Here is a 16,290-nt window from a genome sequence, read left to right on the forward strand (position 1 = left end):
AAATTGTAAATATTTTTATTTTGTAATGAATTTCATTTATTTAAAGTCTTGTTATAGATTTCTGTTGAGATTTGAAAGTCTTACGGAAACAATGGAAACTTCGCTTTAGTAGCCCTTAAGGTGGCGTCACTTACTCGACGAAGAATAATTCTAGCGGGGGTAGACTGGTGCGTATCGACCGAGCAAAAACATTTTCATATTGTCAATTAATATATTTTTGGAACTATCGGAGGTATAGTAAATTCATTAGTATATCATTTAAATTATTATAAGATCGTGTTTCTTTTTTTGTTCGAGGATCATCAGGTTTCATCTTTGTACGGTGAGCAATCCTTATTATTTCGTGGCCATTTTGCTATCCGTTGATAAATGCTTAGCATTTTCGTACCGACAGGTGAACCACGAATTAGTTGCAGTGTATAAAATTCAAGTGCGTATTCTCTTGTCCGCTTTATATTATTCTCTCTTGAGAATTGAATTTTCAATATGAGGGATAGAAATCATTACAAATGTTCAATCCTGAGAAAATTTGATGACCGTATTTTCTACATGGGGCGTAAAGAGTTAATAAATAAATCATTTCTTTTCTCTTAATATATATTAAAGTGTTCTGTCTTGTCTTCTTACATTTTATCTTCATTTATTTACCAACAAAGAACAATTTTTCTTAAATACCGCAATAGATAAATCGTGTTTCATTGTAAATTGTATATTAAATTGGTTTTCAATTTTATACAAATAAAGTTTTAACATATAATATGTCTCAATATTTTTCAGTTTAATGTTTTTCATACAAAAATATCTCCGAAAATGTGTATTTTTATATTTCTGTATTATATTTTACATTGGAATATTTTGGTTAAATTAATCTTTCATTCATAAAAGGCATAAATACATTAGAATAATAATAGATTAGTCTAATATATTATATTTAAAAACAAATGTATATTTTTGAATAAAGATATCAGATGATAATAATATTACTGATATGATGTCTTTTTACTATTTATATAAATATTCTATATATATATTTTTTTTTTACAATTATATACTATTCATTTTACAAAAAGTAGGTACTAAATACTAAGCTTTCACATTATACGTATATATAGAAACAAGAAAACATCAAAAAAGTACATAATAATAGTAAATAGAAAGTATAACAATAATAGTTTATAACAAATATTATTTTTGTATTCTATTTTACACTGAACATCAAATTTGTATTAATTCTTTATCACTAAAAGATGACGATATACTACAATAGGTCTAGATATTAGTTACATTTAATCTAACCGTATTTTTTAATGATATATTTATACGTTAAATAACCTTAATATATATTTCTTAATAATTTCAGCCTCATCCTTCCTATTTGTACAAAAGAAAATGGAGATATCGCCTGGATTGTTGGAAGTTATGGATATTGTAGATGATAAAGATGTAATTGAATTGATCAAACATGCTGTTGCAGAAGAGATTATATTTAAGCCTGATTCCACTGATAATTCAGAGACAGAAATAGAAGAAATTATAGAAATAATTGAAGAAATAGATGAATCAGAAGACTTATTACCAGATTATTCTAAAACTGGAGAATTAGTTAAGGAAATTAAAATGTCTGATAATATAGATTTTGAAGAGAATTTACAGAATGAACAATGTGATAGAAGTTCTGAGATAGAGGAGGCATATATTTCTGACGAAGAAAATGTAATGTTTAAAATGGAAAATGATAAAGTTTCTAAATCTTTGTATAATGAACAACAAAAGTCTAATAATAAAGTTATAACATATGATGCGGACGAAGATTGGCAAGATGAAGATATTGAACATCTTGAAGAAATAGATGAAGTAATTAATCATGAATCTGACTCTCAGCATCATCATACAGAATCATCACAAAATTATAACTTTTTACATGAAAATGAAAGATCTGGAGGAAATCAAGGAAAAAATTTTCCTTTACAAAGTCATAAAACAGATATTAGGAATATTATAGAATCCGCTGCAAAGGTGGATAAATCTCAATTGAATAAAGATTATGGCAATGATACGCATAATATCAAAAACATTGATAATAATTTCACCCATGAAGTTATAAAAAATACTGAAAATAATTTAATATATACTGTACTCGGTTCAAGAAAACCTACTCCTATTACAAAACAGTCAGAAGAAAAAAAGTATACTGATGCACATTACATAAAGGTTTGTATAATTTATTCAAACCATAATAATAGGAATGGACTATTGTGAAAATTGAATATTATTTCAGATGGAACAGTTAAGTGAAAATACAATTCCAGTTGAAGGAACGATTTATTATGAAGGTGATAATATGGAAACATTATATGTTGCGCAAGCAGTCGATGAACATGAACAATATCAATATGAAGCAGTTCCAATGGAGCAGAATGAACAAACATGGGATACGTCAAATGATGATAGAAATTCTGACAATGATGTTAATCAATATCAGGAAGAAGAAAATTCTCAGGTTGAGCTCAATGAAATTCAAAGAAAAAATTGTTATATAATTAATTTATATATTTTTTAATATCTCTATTTTAATATTATAGGATCAAATCTTTTTACATGAGGATGAAGATGGTCAGCTATATTTTAAAGATGATCATGGAGAATTGCAACCAGTTTATTTAACAGAAGATGGAAATTATGCTATTGCTGATAATAGTGATGATCAAGATAGTAAGGAATCACACAATCAATTGCAACAAAATAATAGAATTTCTGAAGAAGCATCTATGAGTTTAACAGAATCTAAAGCTATTACTTCAAAGAATAAACAGGTATGTATTATACTTACAAATAATACGTTGTTGAATTTAAGATTTAATGACATCCTTCCTTTCTTTCAGAATACTGTTCCTTCATCTTCTGCACTTCAAGATCTTGATAATGAAGATAATACAGTAACAATTTCTTTAATAATTTCGGAAGATGAACATGGACAAAAAAGAACTCAAGTTATAATACCTACAACAGATAACATGAAATGTGATATTTGCAATAAAAGTTTTAAAACATCGTTTCAACTTTTAAGACACAATAGATTAAAGCATGCAAGGGAAGAAGATATTACAACAAGAAACTTTCCTTGTGATTTATGTCCTAAAAGGTAAGCTTTTTTATTTATTGAATTTTCATCTAATACTGATATATTATTAGTTAATGTAAGAATTAATGTATTTATTATTGTTTCTAATAACATATAGATATCCAGATCAAAATTCTTTGGCACGTCATAGAAAAACTCATACTGGTGATCGACCATTTCAATGTCTTGAATGTCATAAAAATTTCCCTACTTCTACTGCATTACGTCGGCATTTAACTCTTCACAATTCACAATCTCGGCCACTTCCTTGCATTTATTGTGGTCGTCGTTTCGTAGAGAAAGCTAGTTTAATGAAACATGAACAATCACATCTACCTGATGATCAAAGAACACATACATGTGATGTGTGTCAGAAAACATTTTTACATGCGACAGATTTAAGTTTACACAAAAAATATCATGATCCTGATAAAAAGTTTGACTGTGAAGTATGTGGTAGAGAATTTAATAGACTGAATAATTTACAAAGGCATATGATGGTACATCAACAGGTAAGTAATTTTACTTGAAATAATATATTTTTTATGAAAGCAGCACTTGTATGTGCTTTAAAATAACAATTCTTTTTTTTTTTCTTTTTTTTTCCCCTTGAAAATATCAGCAAGGGGCAAATGAAGAAATCTTGTCTTGTGATGTATGTGGAATCACATATAAATTTATGAGCTCCTTAACGAGACATATGGTAACAACACATATGAACCCTGAAAAATTAAGACAACAAGCAGAAGAGCAACGAAGAAAACGCGAAAATAATTATCGACGTTATTTGGAAAATAGAAAAATGTATGAAACACAACATTCGGGAGGATACGGTTCGAAACGTAATTATCATCATAATGCACGTATACTTAGCGGAAATAATGACGAAGTGGCTTGACTTAAATTTTTAATAGTACATTGAACGTATGAATGAATGCAATTTAAAATTTATTACTATTATTAAAATAATTATGTTTATTACGCACGGATAGAGTTATGAATAAATTCATTCATTCTCTGTTCATTTTGCATTCTAATCCATCTCTCAGGCAATGTATTAGTAATATGATCCTTATTGGAAGATGTATTTAAGGAGTTTTATTATTTATCTCATGCACCCCATTTTTAATTTTTAACTCATTTTATTAATAATTCGGTAATATGCATTTAATTTATCAAACAAATAATGTTAGGTTTAAAATATTGACAAGAATATCTATAATATCTATAGATATAAATAAATAAATAAATAAATAAATAAATATATATATATATATATGTATATATATATAAATAGTATAAATACAGTAATATGATATAGTCATTGTAGAATAATGACTGCATAAATAAATATGTGATAAGAATATATAATTTTATTTATTTCTGTATTAACTTTATATATATTAATATTTAATCTTTGCTTTATATTTATTGATTTAATATCTTAAGAGTTTTAAGTATGCATGTTTTATATCAGATTCCATATATCACTAGTAATTCATAGCTGTGTATGTATACAACTGTCATACAAGAAACCAAAGTGAAGGAAGATATATTTTCTTTTTTATTATCACATCTACTCTTTGCGTATATTTATATATTTTGAATATCTATAAGGAAATAATTATGGTAGTAAAAAAATACTTTGTATAAAAAATATTTTTATCACTATATATTGTATAACAGTAGTGCTACAATTTCTCCCACCTTAAATAAACTATTCTTTCAATAATTTTTTATATTTAAGATAATGTAAGATATGTATAGCAATATACTATATTTTACTCGTTACTAATGATCACATATATACAAATAATTGATAACAATCAAGCCTGTATAATTGTTCAATCAAATACGCTGTTGTATAAACAATTATATGAATTAGAAAATTTTATTCTATTATTATTGATAAATAGTAGGTTATTCTATGCATATATATTATATATATATATTGTTTAAATAAATCTAAAATAATTAAAAGAATTAATTACTTATAAGAGAAAGCACAGACTACAATAAAACTATTATGTTAATTCATCGAAATTCAATAAGATTAATTCTTTGTCACCGGCCTCCTTATTTATTATTTATATATAACGGTTAATGCAACAAACTAACGAGTTTGAAATTTTTACTTCATATTATATACCATATATTTGACTTAAAGTACCGTAATTGAACAAGCATCAGAGACCTCTGTGAAATGCAATTCACCTATTGCTAAGACTTAATCAGTAACAGTATGGTTAGGGAATTATGTAAAACAGAAATTAATTCTTTTTTATAATAAAAGCTTATACATTCTTTTATTTATTTAAAAAATGTAGTTATCGAGTTTTTAATATTATTAACAATCTTGTCGTTCTTATTAAGTTATATTTATCAGAAATATCATACACTAAGATTTGTCTTAAATTTAGTCAACTAAATACTTTTAGTGATATTAGCATTTTCACACAAAACATATTAAATATGTTAATATTAATTGGATAAAGTATTAATCTGTACCGTTCAATCGAGTCTTTCATTACATTTAAAAGAAAAAACTGATTATAGTTTAAAACTGACCACACACACTTTCCGTACAATACACTAAGATTTTGACCAATGGCGTTGCTCGAATTGGCTGTTCTGACAGTAAGTATAACAGTACGGTAGTGAAAAGTTTAAAATGGAATTCTACTCTTACGATTCTTAAAGATAGCCAATCAGATTGTGCGGATTGTCTGACGTCAATTCAGCGAGATAAACGAAGTATCTATAAATCAATTGCGTAAATTACAGAAATTCTTAAGTTGAATATTGAATTGAAATCTTATATTATTGTGAGAATAAAATTATAAAATGAATTATTTGTACGATAAAATATAATACATCACTGAAGACTCGCAAGATCTGAATATTCTTGTAACAGACGTCAATCGTTATTATGGTTACAGAGCTTTCCAATTTTTTTTTCTTTAAAAATGGTTCAATTAATTCTAACAATGAATATAAAACATTTATATTCATTTTAATATATCGAAAAAACATAGTTTTTTAGTTTTTGAAATAGAGCATTGAATTTTCCATACTGGTTATGGTTTTCGTCTTAATCCACCATTTTCGATTTATTTAACACTTAACATAATTTTTCTATATTGGATAAGGTACGCAGGCATCCAATGATAAATATGAGATAATTGTATTTTCTCCATATGTCAAAAGGAAACAACAATGTTATTAAAGTAAAAACGTAGTGTATATTGAAATATGTTTACTTCTGCTCCGTGTGCACTTTTATTAAGTGCAATTCCAGTGTTCTTCACAATTGCCATATTTTATCATTTCGTGATTTTAGAAAGCTCTTATTTAATTATTCTAATATTACTTGATTTTATAATATTATTCGATATCAGATATAGCTAACGACTATGAGTTCAAAATTTAATTCTATTGAAATAATTCAATTATTTTATGTTTAAAGAATCTTACGAGCTGCGTAATGTTTAAATTAATATGCTATTGTTTAAATATTACTTTATCGTACTTCGTGTACATCGAAGATTATTTAAATTATTAGAAAATAATAAAAAATTATAAATTATAACAGTTTGATAGTACAGAAAGAATGATTTTTGATGTTTACTCGTCGAAATGTAAAAGAAAACTAACGCTTTTCCCATAATATAAATTTTCTGTAAACTTTTTTCCTTTTCTCTTACCTATGTTAACAAACATTTGTCTTTCATTATAACGCAGTAGTAAAAAATATGGATTCAGAGAAAATCTTTCGTCATATTTATTTCTTTTTCGTAATATTAACTCTTCCCCTTTTATTTTATTTCAACAAGTTGTATGCAGGCCGATCAATATTTTTTATTACGCGGTCGAAAGAGCCGAAAAGGATATGAGTTTGGAGGAAATGAATTTGTCTTTCGACTAATCCCTTTAATTCGATATATTATTTCTTTTTGTTTTTAACTACCATATGAAACAAACCATATTACATAAATGTATATTGCAACAAACGCTTCTGTTTCATTTTTATTTATAGCTCCCTACCAAGGAGTAATATCGAACAAAAAGAAATTAATTTTTTCGTCGATATTCTTTCATACTATAAATATATTGTGGACATTGATTTTTTTGAGAAATTTAATCAGTTGGATAATTCAATCCCAAGTATTATATTGTTAGAAATATAATATAATCACTTATATTAATAACATAACTAATACTCAGTTATATTAATAATGAAAAATAAATAATTAATAATAGAATAAAAATAAAGGATTAAAGAAACATAATATTTTCTTAGGAATTAACTAGTTTAAGAAATACAATATGAATTATTAACTAGAAGTATAATTAAATCGTTATTTTTATGTTTTCCAATAAGGAGTATATTTTTAAGAAAATGTAGCCGTTCATATGAAATAAGTAAATCGGTGACGACTTTTGGTGGTACGTCGTTCTGTAAAAGAACTAAACGAGTACATTAAATGTTATGAATATTTTATAAGTACATGTCCTGAATATTATAACAAACAAATCTAAATATTATATTCTATTATTTCCAATGATTTCCATTATTATCAATAATCATTCATTTAACTTTTTTTGTTCTTGCGAACAACACATCGTGTTAGATACTTTTGAATTTAAATCGAGATTTGTTAAATCAATGATCGACCAAATCCCAATGTCGTTTCTATCATAATTAAATTTATCTTTGGAATTATCATTGTCGAAGTAAAATCTTTCGTCGATTGAAACGTAAACGAGCTTGGGTTCATAATCTTTACCATCATCTTCAACTTTTTCTTGTTCTTCAGCATCGATTAACAGATTTTCCTTTTTAGAATCATCTCCTTAAGATTTTCCTTATCATACCCGTTCTCATCGATGGTCTTGAAATAAATACTATTACGCTATCTATAAGTTTTTAAACAAGTGCTATCCAAATTATCATTAGTTCCATATACAAGAGCATGGTCAGCATCGTAATTGATTTTAATTGTGTTTTCTTGAAGAGATCTATGTCGATTTCTTTAGCGAAAAAGAAGATTTCTCGATGAAATATTCCTTTGTTCGAAAAAATATTCCCCTGTTTGACGAGAAGTTTCATTTTGATCCAGATTGCGTATACATTCTCGGGCGACCCTACGACAAGCTTCTCGACCTGAATCGATTACGCTGTCCACCATTGGATCCTTTGAAAGAGGTATCCTGTCTCCTTGTTCCAACATTCGAATGAACGTTTGTAAAACAGAGTCATATTAATCTTCTCAAAGTTCGTCGTCATATTATAACAAAATCGGAAGAATAAATATTTTTTGCATAAACAACATTTTTGGCCGATCTTTAACAAACGGGAAGCAAACATATGTATATCAATGTCCACAACATATTTTTAATATAGGAGAATATCAACGAAAAAATTAATTTCTTTTTATTCGTTATTATTCCTTGGTAGGAAGCGATAAATAAAAATGAAGCAGAAGCGTTTGCTGCAATATACATTTATGTAATATGGTTTGTTTCATATGGTAGTTAAAAACAAAGAGAAATAATATGTCGAATTAAAGGGATTAGTCGAAAGACAAATTCATTTCCTCCAAACTCATATCTTTTTCGGCTCTTTCGACCGCGTAATAGAAAATATTGATCGGCCTGCGTAAAGCGTATTAAGATAAAATACATAAAAGGAGAAGAGATAGTATTACGAAAAATAAATAAAGATTTTAGACCAAAGATTTTCTCTGACTCCATATCTTTTACTGCTGCGTTATAATGAAAGAGATATGTTTGTTAACTTAATTATGACAAAAGGAAAAAATGTAATATTACGAGAAAAAGTTTTCACGCAATATTTTTTGCTATGGAGCAATATGAAGGTAAATATTATCTTTTAGGAAGAAATTTCTTTTTAAAAAAAGATTTATGTAATATGAAAATTGTAGTATCATTTATATCTAATAGTAGTTTCAAAAAAACGAATTAAATATTTTCTTTTATTCTCGTTTTATGTATATAAAAGAAATATTGTAGGGGTAGTGTTTTTTTCATTGCATGATTCATTCATATAACCCTTTTTAAAAAATCGACAGTGGCTCCATCATTTGTTCTATAATGACAAAGGTTATGATGGCTTTCTTATATCTATAGGAGTATTGAACGTTTTGAATGGAAACAAAAAAAGGAAAGTGTATTGAATAAGTGTTAATTTTATTAATAAAGATTTATTAAACAATTCAATCAAATATGGAGAACGAAAAGAGTACTATGCTTGCTGTCTTACAACTTCTTAGGAAATATAATTTAAAGGTAAATGAATGATTTATAAGATTAGTAAATATAACCTGAATGTTTTTGTGCAAATGTTTATAATGATATTGATGTCAGTATATATTTCTTGTATTCTTTTATTTAGGGAACTGAGGAATTATTTAGGAAAGAAGCAAATCTTACAGATGTATCCACTGATGAAACTCAACAAACAGATTCAGAAGTTAGCAGCGTTCTGTCAGCTTATAAAAGTGAAGGTGATCCTGCTTTATACGAAAAGGCATATAGTGAATTGAAGAAATTTGTGGAAAGTTCTTTAGATATATACAAGGTAAAATAATAAATTCATAAAACTCATAAATCTTAATATTTCTTCTTAGAAATATTTATTTTGTTTATCAATGATCATAGCATGAGTTAGGTACGATATTATATCCAGTGTTGGTACATATGTATCTAGAACTAGTATACAATAATCATTCGGAAGAAGCGAAACAATTGATAGAAAAATTTGGTGGAAATTTAGAAGAATATTATCAATCTGATTTAAAAAAACTTTCAAATGTCACAAGACGGGAGCAAATGGCAGGCAATGAATTAACAGACACATTTAAGTATGTACTTTAATTTCTGATATCTATATATATATATATATGTTAACAAGTAATTGTTTCTTATAGTTAACAAATTGTTATAGATCGAACCAATTTATTATAAGAATGTCAAGAGATACTTTATCGATATTAAAACGGCATTTACAAGAAAAAAAGCACAGTGTATTGCTGAATATTATACAAGAACATTTATATTTTGATATGTATGAAGGAGTTGCTCGTAATAAACAACAAATTGAAGCTACTTCAGGTGCTGTGGTGGGTGAAGCAACAAGACAAGGTATTGTATATCTTTTCAAGAAATTAGCGTTGAAAAGCATTGATGAGATTTAGAATGCAGGAAAATTTATGAGTTATATTTCCCATAGATAATAAAGCAAAGGTTTATTATGGTCTTCTAAAGGAACCAGATATTCAATGTGTTCCTCCAGCTGAAGAAGAGGAGGATGATGTAGCTGGTGCAGATGGAGATAAACCAAAAAAAAAGAAGGCTAAAAAAGATCCGTTGTTTTCAAAGAAAACAAAATCAGATCCAAATGCACCACCTGTGGGTAGAATGCCATTACCCAACTTGTAAGTTAAATACTTTTATATGTTAAGCTAATTTGTTTTAAAATCATATTATTATTTTTGTAATTTTAATATAGAAAGGATGTAGATAAATTAGAAAAAGTTAAAGCTCTGAGAGAAGCATCTAAGAGAGTTGTTCTTGGTCCTGACACATTGCCTTCTATTTGTTTTTATACATTACTCAATACTGTACATAGGTAAGTATACCCATGCATCTATACATATAACAAATTTTTATAATTCTATAATTAATAAATATAATAAAATTCTACTTAGTGTAACTGCAGCAGAGGTAGCAGAAGATTCGAGCTTATTAGCTGTTGGGTTTAGTGACTCTGTCATTAAAGTATGGAGTTTAGTTCCACAAAAATTAAGACTGATGAAATCTGGTGAACAATTACAAGATATCGATAGAGAAGCAGGTATATTTAGTAGATATTTATTAGATTTATATATTTTATTTGGTGTGTGTGTGTATGTGTATGTATGTATGTATAATTTTCTACAATTGTGCTATAGATGATGTATTAGTCAGAATGATGGATGACAGGACAGCAGAAACATCAAGATCATTATATGGACATAATGGACCAATATACAATCTTTCTTTTAGTCCAGATAGGAATCTTTTACTTTCATGTTCTGAAGATGCTACAGGTAAAGAAGTTATTAACTTTTACACAGTTCTCTTTTTATCAATTTTACAAAGATTTTATTTAATGAATTACAGTGAGATTATGGTCACTTCATACATGGACATGCGTAGTTTGTTACAAAGGTCATTTATTTCCAGTATGGTGTATAAGATTTTCGCCTCATGGTTATTATTTTGCAACAGCCTCTCATGATAAAACAGCAAGACTCTGGGCGACGGATTGTCACCAACCTCTGCGAATATTTGCTGGTCATTACTCTGATGTCGATGTAAGTTTTATTCTAAGAAAGTTTTATTCTAGTTTCTTCAAACAAAGTTTAGTATTGTTAAATGTAAATTAACATCTGTTTTATAGGTAGTACAATTCCATCCTAATTCAAATTACATTGCAACTGGTTCTAGCGATATGACTGTGAGATTATGGGATTGCGTAACTGGTAGTCAAGTAAGATTAATGACTGGTCATAAAGGTCCAATATATTCTCTTGCGTTTTCGGCTGAAGGTCGATTCATAGCTTCAGCTGGTGCTGATTGTCGCGTGCTTGTGTGGGATTTGGCACATGGTCATCTTGTGGCTGCTTTATCTAGTCACACAGGTACCATACATTGTTTATCCTTCAGTAGAGATGGGAATATATTAGTTTCAGGTAAGTTCGTGTTATTTTTTTCAATGACTCTTAAAGTTTTCTTTCAAGTCATTAAATTAATATATCTTCATTTTATAGGATCATTAGATTGTACTATTATATTATGGGATTTTACGAAGTTAGCGGAAGAAATGAGTTTGGAGGATGTTAATGTCTCGCACAATCCTGATGTAAAGACCAACGCTGAAGCTTATTTATTGCGAACGTTTCCAACGAAAAATTCTCCAGTTTTGGCTTTACATTTTTCTCGAAGAAATTTACTTTTAGGGGTTGGGATGTTCGATTCTATGTGACCCCTTTTGCTATCCTCTCCTATCCTTGTTCATTCAATGTATTAAATCTACATGCACAAATGCATCATCATTGTAATATAACAATCATCGTTAATAAAATTTTCTATCTTTTATTATTTCATGCGGCCCGCATTAACAAACATGATGCATTTCGATCGATACTCGAGAAATGTCTATATTACTTTGCACCAGTCTGCGCTCGGACTGCAGTTGAAAGTGCGTTTGAGATCACGGTTATAGAGGGCTCCTCGAGATCCCTTCGAAAGCATATATTGTTGTGTATCTATGAAAAGGAGCAAGAAAACTATTATGTCGAGCAGAATTGAAAGTGAAATGTTTGTAACCTGCGCCGAGTAGTTTCCTGTCTGTCTAGCTTTTATTTGGGCGTGTCCCTGGCGAAAGTACACTGTGCATTTGACTATCCGAACGATGGGTGACAATAGTGTAAGGTTAGGTGAGTTTACGATCGGTTTAGTTTTGCATATTAAACGATTTATTTGTTCTTTTGCGTTATTTTAACATTAAAATTTTTTCGTACTTAGAACATTATGAAATGCTAAAGGCATTATACGACTTCGATGCCACCTTCGCTAAAACTCTCAGCTTTCGTGAAGGAGATCATTTTATATTCCATCAGACCAATACAAAGCAAAGAAATTGGTGGCAAGTAGTGAATAGTAAGGCTCAGGTTGGATATATTCCATCTAATTATGTCACTACCGTAAAGGTATGTCAAGTCTTTCGAATGTTCTATCAAATTCTTCTTTATATCACCTGCTGATCATCAGGTACAACCACAATTTTTCATCGACTTTTTGGATGGATCTATACTAATTCTACAATCGGAAAGTAATAAAAGCGGCGATACGCATAAGCAAGATTTATTATCTAATTTGCTGACGAGAAGAAAACAAATAGTGTTAAATAAGAAACAACAAGCACCAAGTCAGAAAAAACAAGCACCAATGCCTCCTGACTTTGGAAATACTACTCCTACCAAAGAAACTATTCCTTCTTCTATATGTCCTAATTCAGAGGGAGACGTCAGACATATACAGAGTAATACTTCTTATGTAACAGCACAAACGACTCTTCATGGTAATTCAGATCAAGGAGAAATATATAACACACAGTGTCGACGTCAGTCTGGAGCTGAACAACGTAGACAGTCTTTTCCTCGTCAGTCTAGTTCAGAGACAGTTCAAAAAACTTATCCTACGGCGCCGGAAGTACATAAGAGTCCTTCGCAGACTAGTGCACGAACATCTCCTAATGGTTCGCCTGTAAAAACTAATTCCTTGTGTAATATAAATTCCAAAACGGCTTATCAATTACTCGACAAAGTTCGTCGAAATACTCAATTAAGTTATGATATGTCTAAAGTGGCAGTCATAGTTGTTGTATCTGACTTACAACATCTGTTACCTGAAAGTGTAAATCACTATTTTGAAGCATTACTGCAACAATTAGAAACGCCGCTAACAGTATCAAAAATGAATATCGAAGAAACTTACGATGCAAGTAGACTCAAAATTATTTTTACTGAACTCACTTCTTGTAAAGAAGATTCTCAGCAAAGAAATTGGATGCTTTATGAGGATGAATCTGTTATAGTAGAAAACATCACTGAGCTTACATCTATATTGGTATTATCTTTATACATAAAATTTGTTGAAACATTTTAAGTTGATAATAAAATATATATTCATGTAATGTTCTTCCTATCATAGACAAATGCAGATGCAAATGTTTCAAGATACATTTTAAAACAAGATCAATACAATGGTGTTAATGTATTAATTCAGTATTATCAAATGGAGCCTAGATGGACTATAAGACAATTATTGTTGCAATCATTTGGTGTAATGTGTAGTTTAGATTCTATCATTTTAACTATTATGTTAAACAGCATATTACCAATGGAATTAGCAAGGTAACATAGGTTTGCATAGTTTAATATTAAATATGCAAAACCAGAAAGTTTCTTTTATAACTTTGTTTAGAGATATGAGGAGTAATCCAAGAAATGTACAGAAATTAAATTATTCTTCATTGCTGCTTAGTATGATTTTTTCAATGGGTGAACCAATGCCAGTTACACATTGGGGTGAGTAAAGTAGGTAGTACGTTACATCTACTAAACTAGTACATTAATTTATATATTGTTTTTACGATTATCGCATTACGAAAATGATTACAGAACAACTAGGATCTGATTTTGTCTCGTTCCTATTGGATTTGATAGAAAATCCACCAGATTCTGATTTGGAAGATCAAATTCCTGATTTATTCATTAATTTAATATTATCATATAATTTGCAATTTACGAATTCGGAAAATCCATTAATAAGTGCATTAAAAGAAAGGACAGTAGCAAAAATTTTTACTGAAAAAATCCTGTTTCTGTTTAACAGAGAAGGTAAATTATTTTTATCGATTTTTATAAAAGGAAAGGTGGAAACATATTTTTTATAATATTGTAATATACCGCAGAGGATCCAGTAAGAATATTTGATCATGAACCACAACCTCCTCATTCCGTATTGAAATTGTTTATTGATCTATTTAATAACGATTATACAGCAAGTCTTTTCTATACTAATGATGTGAAAGTTTTGATTGAAATTATTTTGAGGCAACTTTTTGATATGTATCCTGGCGATAAGGTAAAGATTTTCATGAGATTCATAGCATATCTATATTGATATTATTAAATAATGAATTAATCTTACAATAAATAATAATTATTTTCTATATAGCGCAGACAATATTTAGAACTATGTCGTAGAGTATTACGTACTTCAAATTATAATGAACATCGGCATCAATCCGAAGATCTTCTAAAATGCTTTACAAGGTAAAAAAGAGATATATGATGATTTATATAATGAATGATTTATATAATTTTTATTATTTTATACATGTAGGATATTTTGCGAGGAAACGACTGAGAGTCAAGAGGACCAACGATTGGTACGTGAAATTAGCAATGAGTTTCCACATTTGTTTAAAATGTGACCTTTACTTTCATCCTCCGATAATAAAGACTTGGAGGAAGATGATTTACAAACTCTCGTATAAAGCACAAAACTTGAAAGTAGGACTAGGCAGATATTTACTCGACTTTCTGGTGAGAAATCTTCCTTATTTTTTATAACTCGCCTTCTCTAATATACATATATTATATATTTTTTTTGCTCAAAAAAATCACTATCAATGATAAGATGCACACTACATGAAAGAATCTCGATAAGATATTCTATTTGCCGAGTTGATGTCATTTCTTAGATTTATGCCTTCGGTAGAAAAAGTGTTACCTGCTAATAGTGACAGATATGTGATTACATGTTACCAAAATGAAGAAAATTATCGTACATATATATCATTATATATGTACGTGTATCTACCTATATATCATATGTTTAGTGTTATTCGAGAGAAATTTCTCATTCCAAATACGAGGACCATGACCATATAGTATCGTCCTATTTTACCCTTTGATATTTAAATATGAGTTAAAACAATTTAAAACGGTTAGATATAATAATGATCCTATTGCGAAAGATTATTTGCGAATTTGTTGCATTTTTGGAACTTTTAATGATATTAAGAAAGAAAAAGACGAACAATTTAGTCTTACAAATAGTTATATATCTTCGTGTTAAGCATAATCTAGTCGAGGACTACATATATTATATATTATATATATATGTGTATGTATATATATATATATATATATATATATATATATATATATATATATATATATATCGGAATAGAACTTTATCATCACGTTTTTTATCTTTACGTGCTATATTCTTTGGCAGAATCTATTTCGATAGAATCGAACATTTAAAATGCAAGTTTACGTGAAAACGCCTCTGTGCCACTTACAGTTATCGAATTTCCTAGTCTATCGCTAGTAACTATATTTTTTTAAAAGTATAGTAGTACGTTATGTTTACACGACTATTAGACAAATTAAATTAAGCGAGTCAATTTCAACAAAAAAAAAAATGCTACTAATGATATTATAATTACCATCAAATGTTGAACGAATAAAAACGTTTAGGAGATGTCTACATATCTATTTAAAATCCTGTCCTTTCTTTGTCTGATT

General features: G+C 28.4%; 3 protein-coding genes across 15 annotated transcripts; all 3 read left to right on the top strand.

Annotated features, from left to right (window-relative positions):
• Positions 1–139: 139 nt before the first annotated feature.
• LOC127064371 (zinc finger protein 845-like) lies at positions 140–5,365 on the top strand. 12 transcript variants are annotated; one of them, XM_050995320.1, is made up of 8 exons: positions 143–232; positions 298–563; positions 1,361–2,211; positions 2,279–2,500; positions 2,583–2,813; positions 2,883–3,142; positions 3,240–3,633; positions 3,744–5,365. In XM_050995320.1, exons 2-8 carry the CDS (start codon positions 533–535, stop codon positions 4,017–4,019), a joined length of 2,265 nt encoding a protein of 754 aa, XP_050851277.1. In that variant the 5' UTR covers positions 143–232; positions 298–532; the 3' UTR covers positions 4,020–5,365. The 12 variants fall into 12 exon arrangements, with proteins under 12 accessions (XP_050851280.1, XP_050851277.1, XP_050851275.1 ...); XM_050995319.1 differs by having other exon boundaries at positions 147–322; positions 395–563; XM_050995324.1 differs by having other exon boundaries at positions 147–322; positions 395–430; positions 3,744–5,364.
• Positions 5,366–9,246: 3,881 nt separating this feature from the next.
• LOC127064540 (transcription initiation factor TFIID subunit 5) lies at positions 9,247–12,285 on the top strand. Of its 2 annotated transcripts, none has more exons than XM_050995729.1 (11): positions 9,247–9,430; positions 9,537–9,722; positions 9,803–10,005; positions 10,089–10,285; positions 10,374–10,578; positions 10,653–10,772; positions 10,852–10,997; positions 11,095–11,232; positions 11,306–11,499; positions 11,586–11,877; positions 11,956–12,285. In XM_050995729.1, exons 1-11 carry the CDS (start codon positions 9,368–9,370, stop codon positions 12,168–12,170), a joined length of 1,959 nt encoding a protein of 652 aa, XP_050851686.1. In that variant the 5' UTR covers positions 9,247–9,367; the 3' UTR covers positions 12,171–12,285. The 2 variants fall into 2 exon arrangements, with proteins under 2 accessions (XP_050851686.1, XP_050851687.1); XM_050995730.1 differs by having other exon boundaries at positions 11,369–11,499.
• Positions 12,286–12,476: 191 nt separating this feature from the next.
• LOC127064541 (NCK-interacting protein with SH3 domain) lies at positions 12,477–16,246 on the top strand. The gene is made up of 9 exons (XM_050995731.1): positions 12,477–12,624; positions 12,713–12,897; positions 12,959–13,816; positions 13,901–14,103; positions 14,174–14,277; positions 14,371–14,589; positions 14,664–14,836; positions 14,930–15,027; positions 15,098–16,246. The coding sequence occupies exons 1-9, from the start codon at positions 12,600–12,602 to the stop codon at positions 15,186–15,188; spliced, it is 1,956 nt and encodes a 651-aa protein (XP_050851688.1). The 5' UTR covers positions 12,477–12,599; the 3' UTR covers positions 15,189–16,246.
• The last annotated feature ends 44 nt before the right edge of the window (positions 16,247–16,290 follow it).

Source organism: Vespula vulgaris, chromosome 6 (assembly GCF_905475345.1).
Source record: "Vespula vulgaris chromosome 6, iyVesVulg1.1, whole genome shotgun sequence".
NCBI lineage: Eukaryota > Metazoa > Arthropoda > Insecta > Hymenoptera > Vespidae > Vespula > Vespula vulgaris.

Excerpts from the sequence above, each read along its gene's own strand:
- LOC127064371 (XM_050995318.1), top strand. The coding sequence starts at position 533 with ATGACCGTATTTTCTACATGGGGCGTAAAGA. Across the intron at positions 564-1,360 it reads TTCTACATGGGGCGTAAAGA|CCTCATCCTTCCTATTTGTA; the intron begins GTTAATAAATAA and ends TAATAATTTCAG. Across the intron at positions 2,212-2,278 it reads CTGATGCACATTACATAAAG|ATGGAACAGTTAAGTGAAAA; the intron begins GTTTGTATAATT and ends ATATTATTTCAG.
- LOC127064540 (XM_050995729.1), top strand. The coding sequence starts at position 9,368 with ATGGAGAACGAAAAGAGTACTATGCTTGCTGTCTTACAACTTCTTAGG. Across the intron at positions 10,006-10,088 it reads GAATTAACAGACACATTTAA|ATCGAACCAATTTATTATAA; the intron begins GTATGTACTTTA and ends AAATTGTTATAG. Across the intron at positions 10,579-10,652 it reads AGAATGCCATTACCCAACTT|AAAGGATGTAGATAAATTAG; the intron begins GTAAGTTAAATA and ends ATTTTAATATAG.
- LOC127064541 (XM_050995731.1), top strand. The coding sequence starts at position 12,600 with ATGGGTGACAATAGTGTAAGGTTAG. Across the intron at positions 12,625-12,712 it reads TGACAATAGTGTAAGGTTAG|AACATTATGAAATGCTAAAG; the intron begins GTGAGTTTACGA and ends TTTCGTACTTAG. Across the intron at positions 14,104-14,173 it reads TTACCAATGGAATTAGCAAG|AGATATGAGGAGTAATCCAA; the intron begins GTAACATAGGTT and ends AACTTTGTTTAG.